Raw genomic sequence first — 13,152 nt, 5'->3', positions numbered from 1 at the left:
CTAGCTGACAACCGTAATGGTGAAGTGACTAACAAGTGGTAGCATGGATATGTTGAACAAAGGTATGATTCACATCCCGAGCCAGACAGAGTGAGACGGAGAGAATTCCATCACACTACTCAGAACAAAGTGCAATTTAAAACTTACTGTTTGCTGGAATTTTCCATTTTATATTTTTGTATCATGCTTGTCCTTGGATAAACTAAAACCATGGACACTTACCAAAACCATTGGTAAGTGGGGCATGGGGGAATTACTGTAATGGTAAGCTTTAAACAAGAAGTACTTACAGGGAATTTTAAAGGATAATTGTTCCCTAATAACAATTTAAAGCTGTTTATCCCTTTTGTACATGTATAAGGTGAGATTTCAGATTCTTTCCTTATCATGAATGACTGAAAAATGGATATGGTGAGACAAAGCACTTACATCTGTTTATTTATTCACCCAACCAGTTGCAGCCAGAGTAACAGAGCAGGGATTATATAGATCGTTCACTTGGATTCACTGGTGGTAAAAAGGACACCAAGTTGACAATTGAAGAAACAGAATTACAAGAAAGGCATACGCTCCTTAAATGACCAGCTATTAGAGATTTCTTTTCAATTATGAAAATGTAATCAGTCTCTGCACAGAGTAGTCCTTCATGTAGCTAAAATTACCTGTCTCAGGAATGACATATGGACAAGAGTTTAAAGTCAATGAAAATGAATCATGCTACCTTGTGCTAACAAAATGCACAGCACAAGGAGATCCAGTGAGCAAAGGCACCAGCCGGCGCTCTGTTTGTATATGCAGTGTCATCTCTGGTCATTACAGCCATTAGTCCCTGTCAGTGAAGGACAGCGTGTTTGAATCTCTTCATGTGTTTCTACATATTCACACTTACATTTATACCACTGTTCACCTAAGGCTTAAGGAATGTTTTATATAGAAATAAATAATTGTTTGCTTCATATTGTCTTTAATCAGATTTTTTTTTGAAGATTCATTTATTTATTTGAAAGGCAGAGTTACAGAAAGGCAGAGGCAGAGAGAAGGAGGTCTTCCATCCACTGGTTCACTCCCAAATGGCCACAATGGCCAGAGCTGGGCCGATCCGAAGTCAGGAGCCAGGAGCTTCCTCTGGGTCTCCCACATGGATGCAGGGGCCTAAGGACTTGGACCACCTTCTGCTGCTTTGCCAGGCACATCAGCAGGGAGCTGGATTGGAAGTAGAGCACCTGAGACTTGAACTAGCACCCACATGGGATTCCGGCAGTCCAGGCAGCATCTTTGCCCACTATGCCACACTGTGCCAGCCCCAGCTAGATCTTTTAAAATGAAGAAAATTAGCGTTTTCTTCATAAAACTGGAATTTCTGAGGTGAATAAGGAAGGAAGGGTCTTCTTGGTCCTGTGTAGAGTATGGCAAAAGTAAACACCATAGGGAAGTTATAGATAGCACATTGTTCCTGACACAAGAAATTGTTCATCATTTAGAAATTAAAGTGCTCTGTTCATGTTGTTTGTATTAAGTAGCAAATGATAAGTGTATTTGCAGGTAGCATTACTTGAGTTCCTTTATAAATATAGATGAATTCTGAAAGAAAAAAAATTAGTGTTAAGATAGCACTATATAGGCAGTTGTTAATTTTTTTTAAAAGATTTATTTATTTGAAGGCAGAGTTGCAGAGAGAGAGTCTTCCATCTACTACTGGTTCACTCCCTAAAAGGCCACAACAGATGGGGCTTGGTCAGGCTGAAGCCAGGAGCCAGGGGCCTCCTCGAAGTCTCCCATATGGGTGCAGGGGCCCAAGTACCTGGGCCATCTTCCACTGCATTCCCAGGTGCATCAGCAGGGAATTGGATTAGAAGCCAAGGACTCCAACCCATGCCCATATGGGATTCTAGCACCGCAGATGGTGGCTTAACCCACTATGGTACAGTGCCGGCTCCAGCTGTTAATTCTTAGCACTGATGAAACAAATGTAATTCAACATTCTACTAAAATGTTAAGTGCCTTATTTCTGTATGTCCCAGGCACTATGCTTGATCCTGCACTCTACAAGGTATTCATGGTTGAAAGGGTAGTCAGGCAGGCAAGTGCATCAGACACCACTCAGATAAGTGTCACACGGTAGCCTAGACAAAGTGCAAGTGGGAACTTTCCTCTAAGCTGCCTGGAAAGGCCCATGAAGCTTCATAGTAGTGTTTGATTTGAGGTTTAAATAATAAGTAGGACATTCCAAGAAAGACAGTGAGAACAAGGTATCCAAGCTAGAGGAAAGAGCATTACAAACTCAAGTCCTGGGGAATTATAACTACAATAGATGAGTATTTCTTGGGGGTACAGGACATCATGCACTAGAATGTATATTTTATTCTTTAGGCTAGGATTTGCCCAAATGTGTTTTTTTCAGAACACAGTTTTTTATGGTGTTTTTAGATGTAACATATGAAAATGGTTCCAAGGTCAAATCAGAAAACACTTGCTTTAACAGATTTTTTTAATTGGAAAAATCATCAGGCCATTTGGTTTGCTGATTTACATTATGAATATCCAAAATAGAATCTAAGGCAGTATTTCCCAAAGAACCCCTTTTGCAGGGACTATCTCTTGGGACTTGTAGTAGCTCTTGAACCTGACTTTGGGAAATGCTGTCATGGGTAAATTGAAGCCATGAAAGAATTTTGAAAAAATATGTGACATGGCCAGCTTTGCATATTCATCCAGTCTCTTTGGCACAGGCAAACTGGCCTGTGGATTAGCAGGAATAACCCAAGGTTAACAAGAAGACTATTGTCATAGTCCTCATGCTAGATAATGAGAGACTAAATGCAGAGGCAGAAGGGAGAGAGAATAGGATAATAAAGGTGAGCAGTAGAAAGTAAAACCAATGCCACCTGGTGATTGATTTCACCTGAAGCTGTGAGGCACAAGCAAGGAGAGGGTGCAGGCCAACAGCCAGGTTCCGATAAGGGTAAGTTTGTAGATAGTAGTATTAGGAACCAAGATTGAGAGGAGGGAAAGTGAAGCAGAGCAACTGATTGATTTCATTTTGAGCACATTGAGTTCCAAGTTCCTGTGGCATATGCATGTGAAATCAAGTGTGCAGCCGGGATGATGGGTCTGAAGCTCAGGACGGGGCTGAAAGCACAGCAGCATATAGGTGCAGCTGACACCGCGGGCATAAAGGAGGTTGAGAGAAAGGGTGGCTATGGGTAGCAGGACTGAGAGAGCAAGGGCAGAGTCCTGGCCTCAGGAGAGGCACAGGAGCTGCCAGAGGAGACAGAGAAGGAGTCTAGAGTGAGAGAAGAGAGGGTGTTCCAGAACCTGTGAGGTAAAGTTTGCAAGAGCTGTTTGTGTTTTTAATGCGTTGTTTCCTTTTAGCTGCACATTTAATGTCTGGCTCAGTCTAGTATTAAAATTAGCTCTCATTCCTGAGCATGTAGTGACAGACTGCTAGGGAATGTGTCCCAGATCCACATTGTGGGAAAGAAAACCTAGCCCGGGATTTCAAAAAATCGCTGTAAATAAAATTTAAGTTGGATATTTTACACCCAGGCAATTCAAAACTGACTTTGCTTTTGTTACTGGTTAGAGAGAGACTCCTTCCACCTAATCCCCGCTGTGTCAAATCTTCCGTTAAGGCCAAGAGCCAGCTGTCTTCCCTGATATGATTTAGAGAGCAGGGCAGGAAGGGTGGTTGGAAAACTCTGTTACCCATCGCTTCACTCTGTTTTCTGAAATTCCACCCATTCTCTTCTGTTCTCTTTTTCCTTTCCTGGTCTTTCCTCTCTTGCTCATCGTGAGACTAGGCACTGCGCCCTGATGATGCCCCTGGCACTGTAGTAGACATCGATTTCCAAGGAATTTCCAGCCCTAGAGAAATTGTGTCAGAAATGTGAACACATAACTAGATCTCAGTGGTGCTGATGGTCCACAAATCTGAGCGAACGTGGTGATGGATGCACGGTTTCTACCGGAGGAGCACTGGGGATGGCTTCCTGCACAAGGTGACATGGAGCTGGCCACAAGAAATTCTAAAGTGCAGCAGCCACTCCACGACGGGGCGGCCGGCAGGTGTGCATGATTCAGTGTGGACGGCACCTTTGGAAGAGCAGGTGAAGCTGGGGAAGGATTAGAGAGAGGTGACTTATAGAACAGGGAGAAGAAACCCTCCTGGGATCTGAGACGCTGCCTGAGGAGTGAGCAGGTGGGGGGCTGTGGGCTAACTAGCATGTTCACCACTGAGATAAAAAGAACAAATCTTGCTTATGCCATGGTTTGACTTGAGGCCACCACATCTCCCTGTATCGAATTATGTACTGCTTTTCCTTGGTTCTCCCTCCTCGTTTTTGGTAAAGATGAGATTTAGCTAGGTTTTAGGTAGTTTTGTTTTTACTCTACATCCAACCAGAGTCCAAGCATCTTGTTACTTCAACGTTGCTCCTTATGCTATCAGTGTTCCTTACTTTGTCCCTACCCATTGTTGTATTTATTCTATATATCTACTTCATTTTCTACCCCAGCATCTATTCTCAGAAACAGTACTAGCTAGAAGGACTAATTAGCTTCCCTTTTTCCTCACCCACCTTCTTCAGTATGCTTTATAAAATCTTCTAGCTTTAGTTTTCCCCCTAGCTTTGGCCCTTTTGAGGTGAGTGTTTTATATTAGTTTCCTTTTTAAAGTTTTTGGATGACTCCCCTGCCTTCTTTTCTCGAAATATTGAGTGTTGTCAGCTGCTACAAAGCCCCGCCTAGTTTCCTAATTTCTTTCTTCTAAAGGTCTCACAAGGTATCGAAAGGGGTCGATAGGAGACAGATGGGGCTGTGCAGATCCTGAGCTCTGCCCGGCAACTCCTTCTCTGGAAGCTTTCTCGATTTCCAGCTCTCTGGAGAGTTTTCAACTACTTGTAACCCTCCAGGGGCATCTAACAGTCATGAACCCCTTGCACCTACATTCAAGGAGTGAGCAGGCATGGAACTGATCCTCATGTTTTGGTGGCTGAGCGTCCATCTCATCCCTGTCTTTTCTGTATCTTATTAAATACATCCTCATCTTCAAAAATATAAATTAAAAAGCTAGGGGCAGGCATTTGGTGTAGTGGTTAAGATGCTGTACGGGACACCTGCATCCCAAATCTGATTACCTTGGTTCAAGTTCCAGCTCTTCCTCTGATCCAGGCTCCCTGCTGGTGTGCACCGTGGGAGTCAGTGGGTGCTGGCTCAAATCCTTGGCCCTGCCCAGGGAGACTTGGATCCAAAGTTCTGGGCTCTTGGTTTCGGACTGGCCCAGCCCTGGCTGTTGTGAGCATTTAGGGTATGAACCAGTGGATTGGAGAATCCCTGTCTCTCTGCCTTTCAAATAAAATGAAAGTAAATAAATAATCCTGGTGTGAAGAGGTATGTGGTTAGAGCGTGGAACTCCAAGAGGTCATGGCATTCCAGTACTGCTCTTCCCAGCCGCTAATCAAGTTTTAGCAAAAGCTCCTCAGGTCCGAGGGTGTGGAGTGTGGGAAGTAGCCTTTCCCTTCCTCTGCACCTGACCCTCCCGTGCTGCCCCTGCAGGAGTGCTGTTCAGCATCGAGGTCACCTCTACCTACTTTGCAGTTCGCAACTACTGGCGAGGATTCTTTGCGGCCACATTCAGTGCCTTTGTGTTCCGCGTGCTGGCAGTGTGGAACAAGGATGCTGGTAACAGGCACTCTGGGGGAAGAGGTCGTCTGAAACAGGGGTGCTGGAAATGGGGTGTGGAGGGAAGCTCCATAGGGGGTCTGGAAAAGGAACAGATTTCATTGTTTGGGAAGTGGGACCAAGGCCCAAGGGTATAGGACATGGATACAGGTCATGGAGTGGGGGAGTAAAACCGTAGATGTGGTAGGAAAATGGAAATGAAGGAGAGAACTTGGGGTTCAAGGAAGGAAGGAAGGAGTGCTTGAAACTGGTAGCCTCTGTTGCCCTGTTGGTGGGTCTCTGTGAAGCCCCTGCTGCAACGCTTGCCTTTTCATCCTTAGTCACCATCACTGCTCTGTTCAGAACCAATTTCCGAATGGATTTCCCCTTTGACCTGCAGGAACTCCCAGCCTTTGCTGTCATTGGGTCAGTGGGGTCACCTGCTCTGGGTGTGGTGAGCAGGGAGTGGGGTGAGGCTGTGGATTGGAAGAGACCCAAGCAGGGAAGAAGGTGGGATGGGAATAAATAAAGGGTAAATTGTAGGGGAGGTGGGTAAAAAGGGACGGGGGACAGCCTGGCGTCTGTTTCTGCACAGTGGCCAGGTCCAAGGGAAGAGGGGCTCACGCCTGCAAGGTTCCAACCCTGTAACTTGCACCCTCAGGCTTTGCTGTGGGTTCCTGGGAGCTGCATTTGTGTATCTGCATCGCCAAGTCATGCTCGGCGTCCGGAAGCACAAGGCCCTCAGCCAGTTTCTTGCTAAGCAGTGAGTCACTGCCCTTCCTTTGCCCTACCCATTTGCTTTCTGGTTTCTGTAAGAGTTCTGCCCTTTTTATCTTTGTGGAAGGCATTAAATGACTGCAGGTATCTCCCATTAAAATATAAGGAAGCCCTGATACTGTGAGTAGGCAGCAAGTCATGTGGTCTCCTCTTAAAGATTATATTTTGGCAACGAGAGCGCTCTTTGTTTCAGGAGCTGAGGCTACCATGGGCGACAGGAAACCTGGGCTCGCCAGAGTCAGTGTGGTAGTCACTGGGGGTCGGCTGAGTTGATGGGGAGGGCTAACTCCGGTTTCTTTTCCAGCCGCCTGCTGTATCCTGGAATTGTTACCTTTGTCATCGCCTCATTCACCTTTCCACCAGGAGTGGGTCAATTCATGGCTGGAGAGGTCAGCTCCAGGGGAGTCCGAGGGTGGGGGTCAGGTCACTGAGCCGATGACTAGGTTACTAAGCTAGGACAGGGTCCCCAGTGGAGGGGAAGAGGCAACACAGATGACCCTCAGGCTTCAGAGTGTAGATCATTTTGCCCCACGATAGAAAAAGGCAACCCTTGAATAATGAGACAGGGGAGTAGGGCTTCTTTTTTGTTTGTTTGTTTTAAAGATTTGTTTTATTTATTTGAAAGAGTTACACAGAGAGAGGAGAGGCAGAGAGAGAGAGAGAGAGAGAGAGAGAGAGAGAGAGAGGTCTTCCATCTGATGGCTCACTCCCCAATTGGCCGATCTGGAGCCAGGAGCTCCTTTAGGGTCTCCCATGCAGGTGCAGGGCCCAAGGACTTGGGCCATCTTCCACTGCTATCCCAGGCCACAGCAGAGAGCTGGATCAGAGGAGGAGCAGCTGGGATTAGAACCAGTGCCCATATGGGATGCCTGCGCTTCAGGCCAGGGCTTTAACCGACTGTGCCTCTGTGGAGTAGGGTTTCTAAAGAAGAACCTGTTGCTTCTGCCGCTTCCTCTCACAGCTGATGCCCCGTGAAGCTATCAGTACCCTGTTTGACAACAACACGTGGGTAAAGCACGTGGGTGACCCCAAAAGCCTGGGACAATCAGCTGTGTGGATTCATCCCAAGGTCAACGTTGTCATCATCATCTTTCTCTTCTTTGTCATGAAGGTACTGCTCCCCCACACTAATGACCCCTGAAACCTCTGTTTTCAATGTAGGAACTAACTCGGGGTTTGCATAGTGTAGATGGTCTAGAACTTCATCTGGTTGTCGTCCAACCTAAAAAGACATCATTTGGAAACCACAGCCCAAGTGAATTGCTCATCTATAGACATGAACCAGTATCTGGGTTAATTGCTCCATTCATGTCAACTTTGTGGTGTTTGGCATAATTATAATAACCTTCCTAATGGTTCCTACTTGTTAAATTATTAAGACATTACAGCTGCCAAGAAGACAAGGACAGATAGAGTTTAGCAAGATTTAACTGTGTAAGAGCCTCAGATTAATTAAACCACATATTAGATAATTCCTCCCACATACTAGATAATTAGGTTCTGCATTCTCCTCTTATCTGATTATTCATTTTTAGGTGATTTGCACATTTGTTTTTTCCCCGTTTGTGGGTAATCTCTTTTGAAGAATTTCAAAAGAGATAAGTCATTTTTATTAGTGACTATAAACTATCTTTATAAATGTTATTCTCTCTTTAGGTAGTGAGGTTATGAGGATTTTGCCATTTTCTTGCCTTTTTTTTTTTTTTTTTTTGACAGGCAGAGTTAGAGAGAGAGAGACAGAAAGGTCTTCCTTTTTCCGTTGGTTCACCCCCCAAATGGCTGCTACGGCCGGCGCACTGCGCTGATCCGAAGCCAGGAGCCAGGTGCTTCCTCCTGGTCTCCCATGCGGATGCAGGACCCAAGCACTTGGGCCATCCTCCACTGCCTTCCCAGGCCACAGCAGAGAGCTAGGCGGAAGAGGAGCAACCGGGACAGAATCCAGCACCCCAACCAGGACTAGAATCCGGGGTTCCGGTGCCGCAGGCGGAGGATTAGCCAAGTGAGCCACGGCACCGGCTGGATTTTGCCATTTTCAAGTCATTTTCTTCTAACTTCAATTAGGAAACAAAAGTTGATCTCTTTATATAAGTTCTTTTTCATACGTGCCCCCCGAGGATTGTGTATTTATAGAAGTCTCAATTGCTGCCTTATACAGAGACATTTTATTTCCACCCTTGCTGTGACAGCTAGTACAAGTGCTGATTAGTTCTCTCCTTTTTAATGATTACCACTTACTAATATTATGTCTTGCTTAAATATTTCAATATCTTCCTGTATTAGGGTTCTCATTTATACATTTGTCCACATGAACATTCATACTTTGGACTACTTTGCTATTAACCTATTTATGATACCTTTTATGAATATACATGTTCCCAGGATATGAGTCACTAGTTATATTTATATTGTAATTATTACAGCAGGTTCATTTTCTCAATTATGTTATATAGCACTCACTATGTGCCAAGTACATAATACTTGTTTGTAGATCTTTGGCTAATCGTTCACTTGCAGTTGAAAATTATTTTAAAATTCCCTTCTTTGTTTTTCCCCTGCTCATTTAAGATACTTGCCAGTGATCTCATGATTAGAGATGCTTGATGCTTGACACACGAGGTTTCAACTTCGTCACTCCCAGTCTCAGGGTTTGCTGTCAGTTTCTGGAAGTTTTATCTCTGTTATGTTCTTCCTCAGTCTCCACTACATGGATTAATTGGGTCAACAGCTTCCATATTTTACATACCCACTTTAGAAATGTAATCATCTTTTCATTTCTTCCTTCAAAATATTTTATATTTTTATCATAAAGAAGTTCTCAGTGTCGTGTTAGGGATTTGATTTTTGGACTTTTCTTATAGAGTTCATCTTCTGTAATTTATGAACCCTAATTTCCCATTATTCTTTGTTGAGTGTACAAGCCCATCTACAGTAACCAAGTCCAACTCTGATGGGATGCTAGAATTCATTGTCTAATGATATTAACTGTGTTTTTCTTATATACCTCTAGACTGAGATATATGGTAACACAGACCGTATATATTTTAAAATGTTAAGATTTTGAAAAACACAATTCTGTTTAATTTTCAACATTCCTACTTTCCCTGCCCCCCCCCATTCCATCTCCCCAGATTCCCAAGTATGTATCTGGATTCCACTTCACAGATGAGCGCTTATTTTGAGAAAAGTACTTGGGTCATATAGGAAGACTCAACTGTATGTCACCATCATTAATTTCTGACTGAATTATATCCTTGATAATGTGCATATCAAGAAACTCACCTCCTGGGCTGTCTTTCATGCTCAGTAGCTTGCAGCAGGCCTGTGATGCATATAAACATAAACCACTCAGTGCTCCCACCCATGGTACTACCCAGTTATCACTGCTTTCCAGTACTTCACTTTGTAATCACTGGACACACAACTGTGCCCTTATTTTTTTCCCAAAGTGTGGGAAATAGGACACATGGCCAAATTAAAATACAAAAGTGACAAAAACTGTTTTTCCACAGTCTGATTTGAACTTCAGCCCATGTGGTCTTCTACAGTGTCAGTACAGGCAGAAAAGATCCTCATCTCAGCTCTTTCATAGCACTGATGAAGGGAACCTTCATCAACCTCTAGACAGAGAAAGTGCGATCATGGTATCAGTCAAGGGCTTTTACAATGAAATGAATATAATTACAACTTGTCAGCTCCCCTTTCAGAAGATGAACGTTATCACCAAGTATCATTAAGGTGTCAGCACAACCTGGGGCTCTGTAGAATTCTTTTTGCCTTGTCTTCATACCACTCCTTCTTCAAAGGGCTGAAATAGAGTGAAACCTTTGATAATGGATTTCTGGTCTCCCTGTTCTCTAGAATTGGATGTTTAAAATCTTGGGAATTATCTGTGCTCCACATCACTTCTGTATCTTTTCTCTCATGTGCTAGAGCTTAAAAAAATATAGTGGGCTAATCTCATGTGTCATCCTTTGTGTTAAATGAATGGATAACTTCAGTGCCCTCTGATCCTGATGCTGCTCCTACACATCTCTTGGAGGATAATCTAAGATTCATCTTCTGACATCAGAGTGATTGGCCACCTTTTATTTGTGTTACTGGAGTTTTCAAATTAACTTGAGCCCACAAAATCCCCTATGGCTTTCATGTACTTGTTTCAAAGAGTTGGAACAGGGTAGTTCAAGGAATCACTTACCAGGCTTAAAGTGCAAGTGCCTAGAACTGTCTCCAGGCAGTCTGATGCGTAGCGTCCCATGGGGCTGGTCATCTGCATTTTAAACAAGTTTGCCCTGGGTAAGTGTTCCTCTTAGGTGCTTTAGCAGATATTAGCTTTGAGAAGGCCTTTTCTGCTTTACATGAATACAGGGATGCTTCAAAAAGTTTGTAGGAAAATGGAATTGTGCAAAAAGCTTAGGAAATCCATGGATAAGTTTTTACATTGCACATTTCCACGATCTTTTGGGAGACTCTGCATATTATTTGACCAAGTAATCTTCTGTCCTTCCTACCTACTGCCTACCTTGTCTACCGACCTACCTACCTACTTAAATTTACTGAACACTGTGCCTATGCACAGAGAAGGCAGAAATAACAAGATACACTCTCTACCCTCTCTAGTGTCCTCATTTTGCATAGTAGACTTTGTACTTTGCTACTGTTTTAAATAGTTATGTTCTCTCTTGAAAAAATACAAGCTTGGAGCTCTTGGGATGCAGTTTTCTCAGGGTCCTTGTCATTACCTCTTGACATCATCCCTGGTTTAGGAGAATTCTTCTTAAGATCGGGAAATTGAGAAATTTTTTTCCAATTGGTTTACAATGCAATGGGTACAATTTTAAAATAGTAAATACTTTAATCCTGATAGTTTATTCTGACCTTTAGCTGCTACTATCTTGCACCTAATTAGTCTGAGATACTTTTCCCAGATTGGCTTGCTTGTTTTGGAAACAATTTGCAAACAGTTGCTTAGTATATATTATGTCTTATACTTTTATTTTTTTACAGATATTCCAAAAGTTCAACCGATATTCCTTTTTCCATTCTATTTATCAATTCTTTTGTACTCTTTTCCTCAGAATACACATATTGCTTTTGCTAAAATTGTCCCGATTACTACTGGACTACAACCTTACAAATTGGCCCTTAGAGATGTTTTCTATTATACCTGCTGACTTATCTGGCTTTCTCAATTTGCCCATCCAGTATGGTTGGAGACATCTGATTTTTGATATTTGCTTAGGTGATTTAACGTCAAAGCAAATGATCCATGTTTTTCTGGGAGGTTTGCCATTTAGATGGCTTTGTAAATGGTTATAGCAAAGCTAAACTGATCACACACTAAGTTACTAAGACATTAAGATATCTGCCTCTTAGAGGTGGGCCTCCTTTTCAGAAACATAACCTGACTAGGAAAAGGAATGCTTCAGCTTCAAGAGTTTCAAGCTACACTGTTGAGGTGTATTTTCTAGGCTAAGTAGAGACGGTGGGCAGAAGTCCTTTGGCGGCTGCACTCCCTGTTCTAGATTGCCAGAAGGCAAACACAGTCACTCAAAGCAGAAGGGATTTGGGATAGCCAACTTTTTTGTCATGTTGTGTTTGGTGAGCTCTTAGCTTAACAGCTCCGTGTTTTCGATTCTGGAGGACAGGTGAAAGACAAGAAGGCTTCACTATCCAGGATTTCTGTGACTCTTGAAGCAGGAAGGAGGATAGAGGGAAGGGAGTTGGCTGTGTATGCATGTGTTCCGGGCCAAGTTTAGAGGGTATTCTGATGCTTCTTTTCACCCTAGTTCTGGATGTCCATCGTGGCCACCACTATGCCCATACCCTGCGGAGGCTTCATGCCCGTGTTTGTGTTAGGTAAGTTCTGATGGGAGGCCTGGGCTCTTCCCGAGAGCCTCAATCCAGATATGGAGAAAGTAAGGAAAAGTCTGTGATGCTGCAGGTCTTTGTCTTAGCATCCCAGGAGAGACTGGCCTGAAACCATGCAGGATAAGGAACTTGGATCTCATCACATCCTTCCACTTTTCTCTCTAGGAGCCGCGTTTGGAAGGCTGGTAGGAGAGATCATGGCCATGCTATTCCCTGATGGTATCTTATTTGATGGCATTATCTACAAGATCCTACCTGGGGGCTATGCAGTAATTGGTGAGACACATTCCCATCCCAAGCACTGAGTTCCCAAAATGCCTACATTCAGACTCTCCCATTATATCTTCATTCTAGGTACATAATATCATATTTTTAAAAGATTTATTATTTTATTTGAAGGGCAGAGTTACAAAGAGGCAGAGAAAGAGAGAGGTCTTCTATCCACTGGTTCACTCTCCAAATGGCTGCAATCGCTGGAGCTGGGTCGATCTGAAGCCAGGAGCTTCTTCCGGGTCTCCCATGTGGGTGGGGTTCAGGGGCCAAGGACTTGGGCCATCTTCTACTGCTCTCCTAGGCCTAGCAGAGAGCTGATTGGAAGTGGAGCAGCCAGGACTTGAACTGGTGCCCATGTGAGATGCCTACACTGCAGGTGGCAGCTTTACCTGCTATGCACAGTGCCAGTCCCATATGTTTTTTTTTTTTTTTTTTTTTTTGACAGGCAGAGTGGACAGTGAGAGAGAGAGACAGGGAGAAAGGTCTTCCTTTTTCCGTTGGTTCACCCTCCAGTGGGCCCTGCGGCCGGCGCGCTGTGGCCGGCGCACCGCGCTGATCCAAAGCCAGGAGCCAGGT

The 13,152-nt window shown here is 43.8% G+C and overlaps 1 protein-coding gene across 1 annotated transcript in view; it reads left to right on the top strand.

The window, feature by feature from the left end:
• CLCN1 (chloride voltage-gated channel 1) overlaps positions 1 to 13,152 on the top strand; it is a 45,754-nt gene that overhangs the window by 20,588 nt on the left and 12,014 nt on the right. Inside the window, exons 9-15 of the mRNA XM_002711951.5 lie at positions 5,554 to 5,679; positions 6,000 to 6,084; positions 6,320 to 6,421; positions 6,740 to 6,824; positions 7,397 to 7,546; positions 12,222 to 12,291; positions 12,469 to 12,579. Of these exons, the coding sequence (XP_002711997.2) occupies positions 5,554 to 5,679; positions 6,000 to 6,084; positions 6,320 to 6,421; positions 6,740 to 6,824; positions 7,397 to 7,546; positions 12,222 to 12,291; positions 12,469 to 12,579 (729 nt within the window). The remainder of the gene's footprint in view (positions 1 to 5,553; positions 5,680 to 5,999; positions 6,085 to 6,319; positions 6,422 to 6,739; positions 6,825 to 7,396; positions 7,547 to 12,221; positions 12,292 to 12,468; positions 12,580 to 13,152) is intronic.

This window comes from Oryctolagus cuniculus, chromosome 3 (assembly GCF_964237555.1).
Source record: "Oryctolagus cuniculus chromosome 3, mOryCun1.1, whole genome shotgun sequence".
Classification (NCBI taxonomy): domain Eukaryota; kingdom Metazoa; phylum Chordata; class Mammalia; order Lagomorpha; family Leporidae; genus Oryctolagus; species Oryctolagus cuniculus.
Note: the sequence above shows the minus strand (reverse complement) of the source record. Positions and strands in the feature narration are given on the sequence as shown.